Source organism: Micrasema longulum, unplaced genomic scaffold (assembly GCF_059751315.1).
Source record: "Micrasema longulum isolate JH-2025_06_02 unplaced genomic scaffold, ASM5975131v1 h1tg002500l, whole genome shotgun sequence".
NCBI classification, from domain to species: Eukaryota; Metazoa; Arthropoda; class Insecta; order Trichoptera; family Brachycentridae; genus Micrasema; species Micrasema longulum.
The window spans coordinates 26,574-45,858 of record NW_028279642.1 but is presented as its reverse complement, the minus strand read 5'-3'; the positions used below and the strand labels follow the sequence as shown (position 1 = coordinate 45,858).

The 19,285-nt window shown below is 32.1% G+C and overlaps 2 protein-coding genes across 3 annotated transcripts in view; one reads left to right on the top strand and one right to left on the bottom strand.

Moving 5' to 3' along the window:
• LOC148272071 (uncharacterized) overlaps positions 1–19,285 on the bottom strand; it is a gene marked incomplete at its 5' end in the record, with an annotated part of 56,250 nt that overhangs the window by 12,350 nt on the left and 24,615 nt on the right. Inside the window, one exon of the mRNA XM_088240567.1 lies at positions 2,705–2,749. Coding sequence (XP_088096693.1) covers positions 2,705–2,749 — 45 coding nt within the window. The remainder of the gene's footprint in view (positions 1–2,704; positions 2,750–19,285) is intronic.
• Positions 1–19,285, top strand: part of LOC148272072 (galectin-7-like) — a 40,046-nt gene that overhangs the window by 5,340 nt on the left and 15,421 nt on the right. For both annotated transcript variants that reach the window (XM_088240560.1, XM_088240559.1), the window contains exon 2: positions 14,845–14,951. In XM_088240560.1, the coding sequence (XP_088096686.1) occupies positions 14,929–14,951 (23 nt within the window). In that variant the 5' untranslated portion in view covers positions 14,845–14,928. The remainder of the gene's footprint in view (positions 1–14,844; positions 14,952–19,285) is intronic.

Genomic DNA, 19,285 nt, shown 5'->3' with positions numbered 1-19,285 from the left:
CTTCTATGTTATATACACTTGCAAGCGGGGGTTGTAAATCATGGTTTTATATAATTATGGACTGTCTGACGATGTCGGTCACGACGAAACCCGGTCACTGGTAAAAATTATAAATAAAAGTGGAATAAAACTATACACACACATTTTTATTAATAGATTTAAAATGCAGTTCCACCAAGAAATGTCAGCAGAAAAACTCAATCTACTAATAATATGTATTTAAAAGTGGTTCGTGTATTGTAGATATGAATTGAAATATTCGATTTTCGATTTACTTTGTTTTATTTTTTATCTTGTGTTGATTACATTTATGAGCACACACTATATGTGTTTAATTTTTTTCTTATATTATATTCTTATATTATATTATATTATATTTAAAATATATTCAAGTAAATTCCTATTCTTTAATTTTAATTATATTATTTTACTCTATCTTACTTCAAAAATAAAAAAAGATATTTCTTTAAACATTTTTTTATGTTGATTATTTTATAAGTATACAGTATTATTTCTGTACTATTTTTATTTGATTATGAATTAAAAATAATGTCTGAGCACCCGATGACAAACTATTATTGAATATTAATATAATAAATTACAATGAACTTCCATCAAGAATTTTCACTTACAAACTTAAATGTTTTATTATTGAATAGTTTATCGGGACAAAATATATTTTAATACTTTGTTTTCTTTATAATGTTTTAATATTGTAATAATGTGTATATTTTACTGAATAAAATATACTAAAGGTAAAGCGGTCAATTTACCGTGAAAATTTTGTACCAATGCAGTGCCCTATGCACCTTGAAGTGCGGAAAGAGTATGATGATGACTTTTTAGTAGAAACTATGCAATATTGGGGGCTGTGTTTGTAATATCTAAAACATTTAAGTTTGTTGGTGAAAATTCTTGGTGAAAGTTCATTGTAATTTATTATAGAAATATTGGGGGTTGTTAACGCAGTATATATTTATGAACTATTTGTATTATTGCAGATTTTTAACGTTTTTATCTCCCGATTACTTGTTCTAGATGATAAATTTAGTTATGTAAGACACAGAATGATTAATTACCCGAAATAATAATGTTTAAATATTGGGAAAATTTTATGATCATTATTCAGAGCTCAGAGCATGCGTACCATATTGGTGAAATAATATTACTATGAAGTGTTAACCAAAAATATAACCAAAATACACCTGAGTCAATAGAGTAATTGAATAATATCAAATACAATTATTAGCGAACAATACAAACGTACGATTTAAAAATGCATACATTTAAAAAAATAAGATTCATACGAGAATTAGCCAACATTTTTTTCTTCAATATTAATCAATGCAGCCTGTAACAAATCCTTGAACATGACCATATTAGCTCCAAATTTGGTTTCAGAGATATAGCATCATTTGTATCTTTATCTCATCGCGTTTGTTTCTTCTGGAAAATTTAAAATCTGACAAATGCATGTAGATACTGATAACCGGTCATAATAACCTTGCAATATAAATAAAGCACAAATTGTAGTTAATTATTATAATATATCCACCACCATCACACAATGCGGGTTTAAATTTGTACAAACTCAATATGCAGCGACACAAAAGACAGAAAGCAAATATCTTTCGTATTTTAAAGTACTGTTTTTGAAATACCTATAAAAGCATAACGTAACTGGTAAGATATGGGACAACCGAATAATTACCGAAGACTAGGAGCTAGTCAACTGTTGTGCGATCATGCACGTCTATCGATAGTTGATAAGTATGAAATTCCAAGTTGACTATATGGTAAATATTTCGATAGTTAATCGTGATCGCTCGGCTGATCGATCTAGCCGTTTTTTACAAATACAATAATTTAAATAAGTGGTTTATGAAATGTAAGGTCAGAACCGCTATACTCTGATATTTAGGAAACTGTTTTTAATATAAAATATTGGTTGATCGATATAATATTTTTGTTTTTTTATTTTAAAAACAACGTAGAATAAAATCCCTAAACCAACCCAAAACGTGAGAAAAAAAACTCAACATAATTTCAAAGCACATAACTCAAATTCAACCAGTTTTTTTGAAATCCAAAATCAAACTCTTTTCTTCACCGTAATTTACCGTCTTATTGTTATTATGGATAGCTTATAGAGTGAAATTGTTGTAATATAATACCTCAGGGGCGCTTGAGGCCCTTAGCGAAGTGAAAAAACCCGTATGTAAGCAATGTCAGAATAAATTATAATATAATATAATATTTGATATTATACTCACTGTTTTTTAAGTACAATGTTTTCTTTCGATGTGTAAATCAAATGTAAAATAAAACTTTATCAATCAGTGGACCAAATTTCATAATAACTTACATTTGAATATAAGTTATAAATTAAACTTGGTACATAATATTAATTGCTATGTACTTTAATTGATTGATGACATTTTCTACAAGAATGTTAGATTTAAATCAAAATAATTGAGTTTTCTAATGTCAAGGGCGGATAATCGCCTTACTCGTTTTGTTTTACCGCGTTAAAAATATTTTTGATAACACGTTAGTAATAATTATTGACAGAGTTCAACTTTGGTTAAAAGTACTGGCATTGAATCTAAGTATGTGTCAAGTGTTGTAACTGGATGATAAGCGATTGCAATGTTATTTACAGAAGTGCTGTATTCGGCGTTTTGTGTTTGTCTCGTTAGCTTACCAAACCTGGTGACTCGGGGAGCGCCATCCTCGGAAGTTGAAGTACCTTAGCATGCAAAAGGAACAAAGTCAGCAAGGGTTCATACATACTTGATCTAGTCAATGAAAACCAGTATGTAATGTGTTAAAATAAAACATCACGCCAGTAATAAATTACCGACTAAATTGTAAATAGTTAGTTACAGAGGGTGTGTGAGGTATTAAAAAAAATAAGTATTTATAATTGATAAATTCAATACATAGCTATGAGTTGTTTTGTTTTAAATATCGCGATTGATTCGCAAACGCAACGATAGCGAGGAAAGAAACATGTAAAACGAAAACGACCGACTAGATATAATTCGACGATAAGCGTTGTACTATAGCCCTTATGTATTAAATGTAAAGTAGGGTTTACACGAGAACAGGACAATATTGTCCTGCTGCAGCACCGGACCTATTGTCCTCGTGTGAACAGAAATTTGGAGGGCAAGACAATAGACCGTGACATTGTCGCTTAGCAAAGCGTTTGTAGCTGCTATGGAAATGTCGAGTTTCACGCGTTATTTTTATTATTATTTAGTTCGATCGACAATTTTTATACCTACATCTTAGAATAAAATAAATAACATTTTTCGCGAACTCGCTCATAACGCCTATCGTCGTGCATTTATTTTCGCTGGGTTCCGCGTGTGAACCACGGTCGAACTGTCGTGTTGTCCTGTCCTGCGCGTTTGAAGCTGTTCACGAAGCTGGGACAGGACAACATTGTCATGTCTATTGTAGTGTCCTCGTAAGACCCGAGCATTAAAAAAAAAAAAAGACAATAAAGTAGACTATTTTAACCTACTCTCCAAAATTAATCTCAATGTCCCCTTTCGCGTGACAAAAAATAAGTATTTGTTCCATCTGCCAGTCTGTAGCACTAACTATGCACAACACTCTTTCCTCTATCGTTCTTACTCTAACTATAATGCATTTTTTTCATCTATAGATAGATATTTTACATGCCCTTTAATTTATTTAAAAATAAATTAAGACTTCTTATTTCTGGCTGCAATACGATCCCACTTACTATTTAATGATGCTCACACTTACACACACCCGAACACTTACTCCTACACTAATACACATAAACACACCCTTTTGTTGTAACACAATTTGATAATATGTATGATTCTTATTTAGAAACATTGCTGGTCTGTCTTTAAACTGTATTTTTTTAAATGTTACTACATATATCACTGTCGACTGTTTGTTTCTTAAAAATAAATAACCCCCTATTGAGATACATAACTTTTACGAGTTAAATATTATAATACACACATACACGGTTTTTCAGGGCCAGACCGCGAAACTTCAGAGGAACATTCCTCATGGCAAGCTTTAAAAAAATCCTAATAATTTTTTTCCAAAAAACCATATTAAAAAAAATGTGTTCTCAAAATGTAGTAAATCCTTAATTTCTCGGACAAGCAGTCCCTCCACAAACTCCTACCCTTCTCCTACCCATCCGCTTCCCTTGTCCGCGTCTGGTGCGTATCGCTTTGTTGCGTTGGTTAAATACGTTTTTATATCTTTTTTTTATCTGGGAAGGGTAGGGGTTTCCGGAAGGGATGTTAGTGCGAGAAATGAAAGATTTACTCCATTTTGAGATAATTTTTTTTTTTTTAATGACTTTTTGGAAAAATTTTATTAGGATTTTTTAAAATGCTTACCATGAGAAATGTTCCTCTAAAGTTTCGCGGTCTGGCCCCGAAAAACCGTATATAGGTAAGAAAAGTATCCACAACAGACAATTTAAACATCGTTTATAGTAGAAATATGACATATAAATACAGTAAAACTCCAATTATATCATTATTATTATATTAATGAGTGGCAGGCGTTATCCGAATATGCAGAAATCTGGATAATTGGATCAACCATCAAATTAAGGCCATATATTTTGAAAGAAAACACATAATTTACTCTATCATTTTCTGCAACGATTTCCACTTTGTCACTCATTGACAACGCAACAATTTTTCATTTAGAAGACATTTTAGTTACATCTTAATTTGTTGCAACAGAGAAGGAAAACATTTTTGAGAAGGGAATATTTTTGAAGGCTTATGACCTGTCATTGGCTGTTTTGAGTGGCCATTTTAGTTACGCCTATACACCACAGCACTATTATTGCAACATCTTTATTTTTTATTTCCCGATAACGATCCGGATGACTGGATTTCGGATAAACGGAGTTCTACTGTACACAGTCTTATAAAATCACAGTCGTTATACTTTCAACAGTGGTTATTGCTAGTGGAGAGGAGATCGGGTCTAAATTGATGTAACTAAGTCTAATTGAATTATTACAACAGTTATATACAATCACAGTTTATGGGATCATCGTTCAAGCCATAGGTGACAGGTACTAGATAACTAGAAGTTAATAAGGATGTTCCGAATTATTCAATATTTTATTTTTCTTTACTTTATTTCGAAAAATTTACGGACTGAGTCCATTTTAAACATACATTATAACGAAAAATATAATTATATACAGCAACATAAAACTAGAAATAAAATATAAAGCAAATACAAATAAATATAGACGAACATTATAAGATCCAGGTTGATTACAGGTGTAGAGAATTTATTGAATATTATTTTTTAATTAATTTGAAATTAATTTATAAGCCCTACGGATTATTACATTCATTTAATAAAATAATTTTTCATTTTTAATTCATACTCTGTTATTGATAATATTTTTAACACCTGTTAAAAATGTTGTGTGAGTCTTTTATTTAGTTTTGTCTGGTAGTTTATTGTGTAATTTCAATCCCCGGTTTATTCGTGTTGATTATCCTCGTCGCGTATCAGAACGTTGTAAGTGATATTGTTCTGATATGCTCGTATTAAAGTTTTAGTTATTTGTCTACGAAGACATCAGTGGCTAATTTTTGAATAAATTTTAAGGATACTAGTTGAAAAAGTTCAGTTACATTGAATAGTTTTTTTTTTTTTTGAAGAGTTCTTTAGTTGGTGTTAGATAAGGGCCTTCGAACTTTGGGTGTGCAGAAGAATGCTTCGAATCTTATGGACTGATCGTGTCATCGATGAATCGGCTTTGAGTATTACGAACAAAGAGAGGGAGTTACTGACCACTGTGAAAAGAAGAAAAGCCTCATACTTTGTTCACACATTCCGCAATGAGAAGTATGCCCTTCTCCAACTCATTATGGAAGGAAAGATAGAGGGCAGGCGGGGTATGGGATGAAAAGAAGCATCATGGCTCAGAAATCTCAGACAGTGGTTCGGTGTGCCGGACGCGGCAGCGCTGATTAGGCTGGCCCAGGATCGTGACGAATTCAGAATGACGGTCGCCAACCTCCGGTAGGAGCGGCCGAAGAAGAAGAAGGTTATTGTTGTAATGTCAGTAGGACTTATTTCCTACGTACAACTAAATGAGTATGCTGAACCAATATAGATAGTAATATTTGACAATGTCAAACAAAATATAGAACATCGACTTTCGTGCAAACAAATCATCTATTCAATCAAAATTTATATCATACTGCAGATTTAAATTAAGGGTTTCAGAAAATGAAACCAATGAATTTCTCACTCATCTTAACCTAAAACCACTGAAAACCCGTAGAAACGTAGCTGACCTTGTATATCTGTACAAAATTATGAATAATCAGGTTGACTGTCCACAGCTCCTATCCCTAATTGGTTTTAGGATCCCTGTAGCGCAGACCAGAAACAAAAACCAATTTCATATTTTTAAATATAAAACTAATGCTTGCCAAAATTCTTATATATGTAGAACTTGCAATCTGTATAACAATAAATTTAACCATATTGATATTAATAATATAACATGCAACAATTTTAGAAAAGTAATTGAAAATCAATTTATGTTTCACTATTTTTTTTTATTTTTTATTTTTTTAACTTTATTTTATTTTAGTTTTTGAGTTTTTTTTTTATTTTTATAATTATTATTTTCTTCAATTAAGTTGTTCTTCTTATAAGGCTCAATAATTATCGCAAATGTTATACTCGCTGCATATGTATGTATACTTATTATTATGTTATCCGCACTGTAAAATGTACATACATATCTAAATTTAATATCTATTCTTAACTTCTTATTGGTAATATTTATCTTTTAGCTTACGAGAAGGCCTGTAATTGGATCTTAATATATAATTTAACCTACACTGTAATTAATAAACATTGTAATCTGTTGGCTTTCCAAAATAAAATAAAATAAATAAAATAAAAATAAACACGTTTAAAAAGTATCTTAGTCATGTCTAGTCTAGAAAGCGGAAAATTTCCAGAGAAAATCAGTAAAACATGAGTGTACTTGATATTTATATTATTTTGCACGGGCTTTGCACTCTGCACACAAACTTCGTTTATTTTTCCATATCCACCCCTACAGGAAACTGACTTCACAGCTAATAATGAGTTTTTTTTTGTTATAAGCCTTTCCCCTGAAATACTGATAGATGTAAGATAGTAAAAAATCACAGCAACTAATCTTAGAAGGAAGAAGTTCGGTGCTATGAGAAATTGGATAAAAAAATGTTTTCTTTTACGCGGTAAAAATTACAGCATAAAAATTGTAAGGTGAAGTTTCTCAGAAGTAAGTTGTGAAGTATTAGGTACTTTATATACTTGGTACACATATTATTGAAATTTTTATGTATAACATTACTTTATATTTGTTTTTTTATTGTGTATTTTAATATATTATTAATGTTCAAGTAACATTATGTATTCCTAGCAAATATTTATTTATTTTTTATATTAATGGTTCAAGGAACCTTTTACAATAAAAAGTTTTACAGAAATAATCACAGCAGTGAACAATTCATTATGTAATATATAATATGAAATAAAACCATATAATTCAACTGAATGAAAATCTTATGCTCTAAATATAAATATAACGCGGTTATTTAGGTACCTGATTATGGCTACCAAATTCATATGTACGCAAATATTTATTTAAAAACATATATTTACATTTTTCTTAATCCAACCATACATGTGCAGTAAAAATAGACACCTACATATATGCACGATTGATCACCCACAGCCTACGTGGACTTACGTGTGAATTTACGCCAGAGCAAAAGGCGATGAAATATAAATATAAAAACATAATTTCACGCGGATGAAAGGGATCTCGATAGCGCGGTACTGATTTCTCCAGGAATTCGGACAATGTTTATATTTCGGTATTGTTAAATTAATTTACAATGATCGCAACATTCCGTCAGTGATTCCATCTGCCGAAATAGAGTGACATCATCGGATATATTAATACCAGGCCAGGATGACGCATTGCCGGACCGCGTGGTCTGGCCATGACATGAAGTAGATTAATATTTTGTTAGGTGTACCTAGCTTACCCGATGGCTAACCGATAGATCTGGGCCTCGATTGTGACGGGAAGATAAGGACGTAATGCCTTCACCACGACACGACGGTACAGCTGAAGATAAATTCTCTCGAGCGATTACGAAGATACACTACCGACCCCCCACCTTCAAGTTTTGGGCAGGTACGTCGATATGAAACAAGGGGAAGCGTACGTCACGGTACACATATCTACGCACTGAAATGACATAGATTCAGTATGACGTCATAGTTGAAGATAAAATTCTCCCTACCGATTACGAAGATACACTACCGATCCCTTTGCCATCAAGTTTTGATGCAAGTACATCGGTTTGTACTGACGGGTCTAGAACCCCTCGATACGTTTATCTATCTAGCATTATAAGTGACAGAAACTTTGTTCCACCGAGCAATTTTTCTTTTAATTACGATATATTAACATTTTTAATCGTTCTGAAGTCGGCCCTTTTTTTCTTAAAAGCCTATTGAAAATATGAGAGAAATAAGTAAATTTTGAAGTCGAATTGAATTCCGACACAACTGTCAGTTTGGTAAAACGAATGCCTAGATGCAAAAACTAATGTCGCTAGATTTTGCCTTATTAAGTATCTAGGCGTAAGAAAGTTGCCACTATAAAAAAATAATTCGTTATTATATTTTTTCCATCTGTTTTACTATCTTTCTGAGTGTACACATCGAGAGCCGGCGTTGTAATTGCCCAGTAGATTGGCATGTTGGTTTAATTGGTGTCCTGACGGAGACGGGTATATCTCAAAACCGGTAGACATAGAAAAGTCGGTAAGTGTCTATATACAAATATTTAATAACATTTAGTAAACTATTTCAATTTACGATATCAAATTTGATCTAAGTAGGGGAATATGGACGGACGTACCTATATGACTTTTTGGGGCTGCTGTTTCAAAATCACAGATACCTTCATTGACACTAAACTTTCTTTTACAATTCATATTGAACATGTTATCAATAAATCCTTAAAACTCCTTGGATTTATTAACAGAAGAACAACTGACTTCAAAAATATCAATACCCTTAAAACTCTCTTCTGTTCCCTAGTTCGCCCGCACCTGGAGTATTCCTCTGTTATCTGGTCTCCATATTATGATGTTCACATCAAAAACATTGAATCAGTTCAACATCGATTTTTAAGAAAGATAGGCTGGAGGTTGGGATTATCCAGAGACCAATACACGTATAATGAGTTAGAAACTAGCTTAAATATATTATCTTATCTTCAAGATCGTCGAAAAAAATCCCACCTTCTAGTCCTATTTAAAATTCTCAACTCACTCTTTGATACGCCTGAACCACTGAGCTCAATAAAATTAAATATCTCAACTAGAAACCTCAGACAAAACATACTCTTTCATACCAATAACCATCCATAGAACTAACTAAGGTTTTCATTCCCCTATGCCCAGAATTCTTAGGTCTGCCAACAAACATACCAGTCTTGATTTCTTTGATAACAAGTTGTCTTCTTTCATACGATCACTGAATCAAATTAAATTATAAACACCTCTCTCCCGCTTCCACTCCCACCAAGTCTACTATACACCATTGTTTATAATTTTCTACGTATAAATATGTTCTTAAAAATGTCCATTGGGCGTATATATAAATAAATAAATGGTATAATCTTGTTTTTACTAAATGCATCTGTTTAGCAAATATTGCATTGCCCTCGACATTTTGAATCCATGAGATAGAAAATCACGATATCCATGCAAATATTCATGTAAGAAACAGATGCAAGGAAGGCAAGTTAAAATGCCATCTATTAGGCGCTTATAACGAGTCTATATAATATATTCTTCATCGGATCGATAAAATATTTTTTAAGTGCGTAAATTAAATAATACGAAAGCCTACCGTATCCACGATCCTTACCGTATACACGACACACGACTGAATAGCACCTATTATTAAAAAATGATATCACGAATTCTTGCATAACATCGGGTAAGGTTTGGGCAGGTAATCGCCGACCTTCGTTGTCAGTCACCCAGTACCCGGGGCTGTCTTTAAGACGGATAGAAAAAATAGCTTTTTATAATTTTAACATTATGCTTCTGAGAAATAATGTCATGATCTGGAGAATTCTTGTTACTAAAATAGCCATTGTTAATGTCTCGTTACCTAGTTGTTTATATGTTGTCCAAAAATATGTACATATATGTAATTCTTATGAACAAATGACATTGTTAAATGACTCGTCGGAAGTGGCTTTTCAACTATTGTGTGGCTGTGATGTCACACTAGTCTACATATGAAACAAGACTAGATATTATCTCTCTTATTTGTTCAAACGATGGAGTTGTATTTTTTGTCATCGTCCAATGGACATTTTCACACCGGATTTGGAAAGTAAAATTTGTATAACTATGTTGGATTTTAATACAAAAAATATTTATCCTCGCTACGCGAAGCTGAATGTGACGCGTGACGCCTACAATAATACATCTGTATGAGGGAGAGCACGAAGATAGAACTCGTAACAAGGAAGACAGAGAAGCTGTTCTGTGGCCGATGTTTGTGTGAAACAGATTCGGTCGGTTATTGACAATGATGGGGGACGCACGCATGTGAGATAACCGGCGTATTTATGATTTTTAATTTATTTTGCAATAACAGGGCTAAATTATATGTTTATTTTTATAAATTATGGACAAGGAATTATTAAACAGTATGTCTCCATGTTTTTTTTCAAACTTTAGAATATTCCGTCTTTTGCTCGTAATAACGCGATGAATTTTTTTACCTATATCGACATATTACACATTACACATCAGTTTTTAGTCTATTAAAGACACCCTAAATTTTATTTATTATATTCTGCTTAACTTATACATAAAATACATTAATGAATTGTTTTGAAATTTTAGAGTTAAATATAGATATATCGTACATGGAAACAGGGGGAGAGGAGTGTAGGGAGTTTACTATTCCAAGTCTTCTTCCTTTCATATCGACGCCGAAGCTGGGCCTCGATTATGATGGGAAGATAAAATTTATCTTCAATTTTATCTACAAAGTAAAATTAAGTTTTCTATATGAAAATATAATATGTTAACAATTTTTTTTTCTAAACATGTTCAATTACCGGTTACCGACGAGCATACTTTGAAATTTCTGGCAAATATACACACTTTCGTACATAAATATCGATATTAGTTTATACCGTCTCAGTATATACCGATGAAGATAGCTGTTCATAATCGCGACCCTGGAAAGGAAAAAGTTACCAAGCGACATAAAGCAATTTTACAGAAGACGCAATTAAAGTTTTTTTTTTTAAAATTAATAAAGGATCTCGCATTTGTAATTTTTATTAAGTTATGTGGGAATCACGTCAAAATAATACGCGCGTACGAAACTTTTTTACTAATTAAAAAAAGAAAGAACGTCAACTGGCTCTTCTGTAAAGCTGCTACATGTTGCTTGGTAACTTTTTCCTTTCTAACGTCCATATATTTTTCACATATTTTTTCCCTTCTGTATATGTTATAAATATAAACGTGAAATCTGTAATTGCTCTTATTTCTTTAAATGATTATTTTTTTTATTTAAATCTTAAAGTAGGGCACACATATCATACATATTGTTATGTGTGTTCTAATAATAACATTGCAAATATATTTAATTTATAAATTGTTTATCACATATGTCTTGACCATTTTTTAAAATTTTGATATGTTTTTTTCTTCATAAATATTTTTTTCCATTTCGTAATACTTTTTAATTGCTTTAAATAAAATTGGATTTTGTGACTTTGCCTTTTTCCTAAATGGAAGTCTAATTTTGTTCTTTTCTCTAGTATTGTGATCGTGTTCATGCTGGTTCCGATCAATTTTTCCAAAATTCTGTTTTTTTATTAGAGTTTATAATTTTATGAACAAATATCATTGTATTGTAAAATATTCTTTGTTTATATGTTAATAATTTCATTTCATTTACCATCGACTTTACCCTCGTGTATCTGTTTTTTTTCAAAATGATTCTAAAGGCTTTATTTTGTAATACAGTTAGTTTATCTATGTTTTCTTTGTTTGATAAAAATAAAATGCTACTACAGTAGTTAACGTGTGGTTCAATAATTGCTTTGTAAATAGTTTTGCAAGAGTCCTTATCAATAAATCTTCTGATCCTTCCCAAAATTGATATTTTTTTTGCAATTTTATTTATTACCATCTTAGCGTTTTGGTGAAATGTAAGTTTTGAATCCAACATTACACCTAAATATTTAATTTCAGTGACTTCATTAAGTTTTTCATTTTCTATTACAATTGATGGTGTAATTTCTATTCTTTTGTTTCCTATATTAATTTATTTAGTTTTGTTAACATTTAATTTTAATTTATTAATTTTTAGCCACAGTGATACATTATTAAGATCATGGATTTAGTCTGTCCATAATTGTTTTATAATTTTCTCCCGATATATATATTAAGGCATCGTCTGCAAAGAGTCTTATTTTTGAATATTTTAATGTTTTATACCATGTATTTTGTTAAAGATGTCTGATTTAAATAATAATAAAAAATATGGTTGACTTGGAAAAATCTAGTAAAAGCCAGAGTAGAATAAAAATGTGTATTTGGAAGGAGGGTCTTAGGTCTTATAATAAAACAGGAAGGAAGGTAATCTAGGGAAGGTAGGATAGGAATATAGATTATTTAAATACAAAAAATATTATGTAATATGTGTTATGATAGGTGCACAAATGTCGAGATCCGCGAACTGTGTAAGGCTGGGATATGCATTATCGACAGAATCATAAAATCAAAATATTTGTTTTTCTAAAAAAAAAACAGGAAATTAAAATTTGATATGAGTTCAGAAGTTACCCTCGAGGCTTACGTAGATACATAGGAGTAGGTTCGGAATGAAGTCATAAATAAATGATAATTGAATAGAATACGTGTTACACCTATTGAATTTAATAATGGTGTGGGACGAGTCGGATAATATACTAGTGTGAGCTTAATTACATACAATGATTTAGTTATAAATAAAATTATCAATAAAAAATAAAGGGAAAAAGTTGCATAAACTGGAAACATTATAAATAAATAGGACCAAACATAAAGCAGTCGTAATTAACCAACGATTAGAATTTACGAACTCCTCTTTACAACCTTTGATTTAATTTAATATTCTTATATTTGATTTTAATGTCATGAGTGTTTTTTCTCCCTAGATATTTTAATATAAGTTAGTTTGAGCCTCAAATACCATCATTTTTAACAAATTACAACAGGGATGGAGACTACCTTAGAAAAGGGAATATGGCAGTCTAGGCATTTACAGGGGTTATGACCTGTCATTGACTGGTTTAAGCGGCCACTTTACACACTGTGAAATATTCACCATTTCGCCTATGTTTGAACATTCATATTTCTTCCATTTGTTGATTTTAGTGAAGTTAAAAAGCTGAAACCTTTATTGTTGTGAAGAGATTAATCGGACTGAATAATTTCACATATTAGGCAACGCCTGTCTTCAATTTTCCTGGCCAGTAGCAATCGTAGTCTTTGTAGCAATGTATGTTCCTTCAAATATTTAGCCATGGTTCTTCTCGCATATTATATGTAAGCTTCCCTATCATAAAATCAAGGTATTGTGCTAATAAATAAGAAATAAAAAATTACTATGATTTTATCCTTGCAAACCAGTTGTAATTATATTTATGTTGTCTGTCCCGTAATAAAATACTTACCCGTCCTGAAGATTCCTTCTTAGGCGAAAGCGCTCGTTGGTCAAATGAAATAAGGGTGGAACTAAACCAAGTTTTACAACAACAGTAGGCAGAGAGGAACGCCACATCACTCTATCTTTGCATACAGATCTCGCTTCTTCATACATCTTCTCATGCACGCGCGCCGATTATTCCGACTTTTGACATGTCCATCTTCAAGTATTTGTTGGATTTGGTCATGCCATGTCTTTCTCGGTCTACCTCTATTTCTGCATCCATCAACATTCGCATTGTAAATATTCTTAGCCGTTCTTTCGCTGTCCATTCGTTCTTCATGTCCAAACCAGCGCAGAGCTCCTTTCTTGATTTTGTCGATAATGCTTGTCTCAGCCTTACATAAGGTACGGATCACAACATTTGTGCATCTATCGTACATAGTTTATCCACACATTCGCCTGAGAGATCGCATTTCGACAGCATTCAGCCTACTTTCATCCCTGTTTTTCCAAGTCCATACTTCGCTCCCATACATCAGGGTCGGGACCAGGACTCCGTTTTGAACTGATAATTTTGCCTCTTGCGACAAACATTTATTTGCCAACGTTGATTTTAGTGCTCCGTTCACTCTGTTCCCAGCACTCACCCTCCTTTCAATATTATTCACAGGCATTCCGTCCCTAGTAAACATACTTCCCAGATACACAAATTCCTCTACTTGTTTTAGTATAACTCCATTCACAGTGATTTCACATTTAGTCATACTTTCATTTATTTCAAAAACCATCACATGATTTATCGACATTCATCAGCAAATCGCTTCTCTCGCATACATCGTAGACCTTTGTTACCAAGAATTGCGGTTCCTCTTTGTTGTTAGCAAGAAGCACGGCATCGTCACGGCATTTTATTTAAATTATTACCTAATCAATTAACTATGGAGTTTTATAAAAAAAATATCTACAAAAAACATCAATCTGACGACCATAAACATCAATATAATTTAATTGCATATATTTAAATGACGTTTTTTTTTGCAGTTGCCGCTTTATACCAGCGATATTTCGTAGGGACTAGGGACCAATTATACTGCTGATTGAATCCAATTACGAAAAACTGGTGATATGGGGAACAAAACTAGTGCAGTGTAAGTATACTGGTACGTAATGAGGAAGTTCAGTGCTACGGGAAATTTGATAAAAAATAATTTCTTACACGCGGTAAAAAATATAATAAAAATGGTTTTCATAAAATTGAAGTACCTACTTTGAAATGTCACACGTTGTTGTGAACGATGACCGATCAATTATACCGTTGTTAAGTGTTGTGATATTTTTTTAACGTTTAGTGCGTTTTGATAGCTACGCGGGGTTCTACTTTTAAATGTCAGTACAACTCACTGACGACAACTCGTTAGGCCACGGGCAGAGTAATTTCAAAATATCAAAACTTTTAAAAATCATAGCGATGAGAATACGCTACATAACTGTGCTTTTTTGTTGCTTAGTTTGATAGTCTATTAATAAAACGTTTAAAATCAATAAAACCACTGAACTTCCTCATAATTGAAACCTCGATCACTTGTAATGGCGACGATCGAATCGATAAGTAAGTTTACTTCAATATTCCATAATAATAGTAAACTATTTGTGAAAAAAAAATGAGTCACCAAACAAAACCAAATTTCATGGTATTCAAATTTTCTTATGAGAAATCGAGGACTATGATTCGTTTGTTGATTCGCATGATCGTTGGGCAGATCTGGCAATTAAAAGGACTCGGAAGGTTCAAATCCTATGATTTTTTTCCCGTTATAAATAAATAAATAAATAATAATAATAATAATCATGATTTATTAACAAAAATAACAACTACTTTATCTACTACATTTACACTTAGGTAATAGATTTATATGGATCATGTCTAGTCTGCCTAACTAGGTACAACCTGTTTTAAGGCAGACATTTTTATGCAAAATAAACAATAACATGACTACCTACTAGTTAATATATTATACAGTTATACAATATTAATTTATAACATTTATTATTTAAGAATATTTTTGAGTGAATTTTTCGATTTTTCTCGACCTAAACCCAGTAACCATTTTTTTACAAATTTATTAAATTAAATCCGGGTTATGGTTTTGCAATGTTTGGGTAGCATGATGAATATTTTGGGGCCCAGAAACCGGAAATTTCTTTGCCCGAATTCAGAGTTTGTGGTAGACCCCATGACCCATCCTCTAGTTTGACTTCTGGTAGTGTGGGAGTGTTCCTTTTGGGATTTGGTAGAATAATTTGCTTTCACAAACATTATTATTCTAAAAATATATAATTGCCTTATATCTAAGGTCTCAAATTCCTCAAATAACTTGACGCTCGGGTACCTGAAGGGCCTTTAAAAATAATTTTAATTATTGTTTTTTGAGCAGATTCTAGATGTTTTAATATTGATTTATTAGTGCCTCTCCATCCTTTTATGCCATAAGTTATAATTGAGTTACATAAAATAAAATACGAGTACATCATGTTATTGAAGTAAATTTTTCGTCTTCATTTGTTTGAAGTTTTTATTTTATTTATTTTCCGTAGGATAAGAAATCTAAAAATACAAATACGGTCGCTGAACCTTTTATACCTACACATTGAGTAATTGCATTCGAAAGGGCATTCCGCGAATATCGGTTAACACAGGAAGATGCGGTTTACAAATGCAATCATATTTCTGCGTTATCATTCGTCGCGCAGTTCCTTTAAATGGGGACATGCATACATCACATGGCGCCAGTAAATCAAAACATCCGACCGTATGAGCACGTGGTTCACGTCTACGTCATAATTGTTTCCGGTGCTGACGTACACATGACAAGAAACAAAACGTATTGCGGAAGACGAGATGCTAGACAAGACGCAGAAATATTAGTCACTCGTATGCCGATTGAAAGGGGGCGCGATTCCCACGCCACTAAGTCGTACAAATTGGGCGTGTTGAGTCAGACCAGACAATACTGCATGGCTACTTTCCCTATTTAAAAAGAAGCTTCTCATATATGTATTATATAACACCGAATATGCTACTAAAATATACAAATCCGATATCGGCCAACTCTCGAACACGGGTTTCAGATATGGAATCCCTATTTATTTAAGGATACCAACATGTCGGAAAGAACCCAAAGACAAGCTACAAAGTTGCCGCCGAGCCTGAAACGGCTTCCATACGCGGGGAGGCTGAACACTCTCGGTCTCACAACGCTGCAGAAACGGCGAGAAAGGGGTGACCTGATAGAGACATACAGGATACTCAACAGTCACTATTGGTGCTAGAGTTTGGATACCATGTTCAAGCTTAAACAAGATGCTCGTCTTCGAGGCCACAGTCTCAGCCTGGAGAAAGCCAGATTCAATCTAAATCCACGAAGTATTTCCTGAGCGATAGGGTTATTGGTGGTTGGAATAAGCTGCCGCAAGAGCTGATCTCAACGTGTAGTATCAATGGGTCAAAAAAATAATTGTTTTGGAAAATATTAAGTGTAATTTCCGGCTGCTCGGTTGAAATTAATATACTAGTAAAAATATTACGGACAGTGTCGTACGTAGCCTAAATGTTAAATCAAATACACAGCAAATTAGTGTCGGAATCGAATAGATATAAATACATTTTTTTTTTAAAGATAGCGATAATATTAAATTTATTAACATTGACAAGTACTTATTTCATAAAACTTTGTCTTGTTGTAAAATCAAGGCCTAAATGTTTCTGTAAATAGTAAAATAGTCACGTTCACAACACCAGAAATAAAAGTAAATTGAAATTTTATTGGCGAAAATTCGTGTATTCAAAGGGCATGGCCGAAAAATATTCAATAAACTAAATTAAATAAATTTATTTAAAAAAAAGGAAATCACAAAAATACTAAATTAAGGAAATCAGTCGTGTCAATTTTTTTGCAAGACTATTAAAAGAGTTTTTAGTGAATAAATGTAACTGAATGTTCGGAAGATGCAAGGGAGTTAATGTATTTACATACATCCTGTAAGCAATAAGCACCACAATATTTATATTTTTTTATTCAGATTGTAAGAAATCGATAGCGTGAATAAGTCTGCCAAGTAGCCATGTGTACTTTTGTTTTATTATGTTGTATTTACAATGTATGTTATGGTTAATAGAGATTTTTATTATTATTGCAGTAGATTCATATTTATTATGTTGGAAAGCGAGTGATTATTTTATGTCGCTTAATAAAGACGATGTCAATAATTCCTTAGAGCTGACTTCTAATTTTAATGGCTATATCATTGACATCGTCGAATTTTATTTTTCAGAATCCGTTTTTATAGAGATTTTTCGTATGGGTCCTATGGATCCAATAGTCTTCCATAATAATATCAAAGCTCATTTATTATGGTAATCGCATTACATCATAGAAAACAATATGGGAAAACCCAGTCATTAAGATGATGAGACAAAAACAATTACAATTTTAAGCTGTGTGAGAAAGATCCTGTTTAGAATTTAGGTCGTTGTGGTCACTCCAGGAAGTGAACTGATGAGATTTGTCTAAAGAGATTGATTGCTTTCAAAAGTAAGAGGAAGATGATCTTTATAAAAAGACGATTGCGCGAAGAATAAATAAAATTAGAAAAACAAAGTATTATTTATAAAGTTTAGTTTAAAAAGTTTTTAATTAGCGTTGGTTTTTTTCAACTATTAATAAATTAATGACTTCATTTAGCGATGACATTTTAAAACCTTTTGTCATTTGGTACAAAACGACCATATAAATACGTTTTTTGGATGTAAATATAAAATTCTACCTTCATTTAGTACTATTTATACCATGTTTATTTATTTATTCACATAAAGTTACTTATTACAAGAAAATAGAAGTTTAAGAAATTTCTTTAAATATTTTGAAAATGAAAACTTTAGCTCCAAAAATATCTATGAAAAGTTTAGTTTAGCAAACGAGTCAATTAATAATTTCATAAATTGAAAGAGAAGGCTGTTGTATCGTAAGGTTTTTTTCTAATTTATTTACGATTTTAACAACGAAAATATTTATCATACTTCGTTATCTATTGAATAAATAAATTATTTAAAAAAATACTTAACCTTAAAAGGGAATGAAAGATACCTACGATAGAAAAAAAACTACCAAAGTGCCGCGCCACTTAGCCTCCTGGAAAAATAAATAGATCTACAAGTAGATTTGATTGCGGGATTCCGCAAGTCATTAAAGTGAGTCATGGCGGGTCAACGGCAGGGTAATTTATAGTGAATCATAACGAGTTCTATTTTCAAATTATTCATTTGATCCGAATTTACCATAAACGAATAAAACACACGCATAATATTGAAACATGACGGGGTGAAACAGCCACACAATCGTGGCAGCATAATTATAAATTTAACAGTGACCGGTTTTATTGCTTTCGCGACATCTTCGAGACTGATCTTTACGAGGGTTGCCTT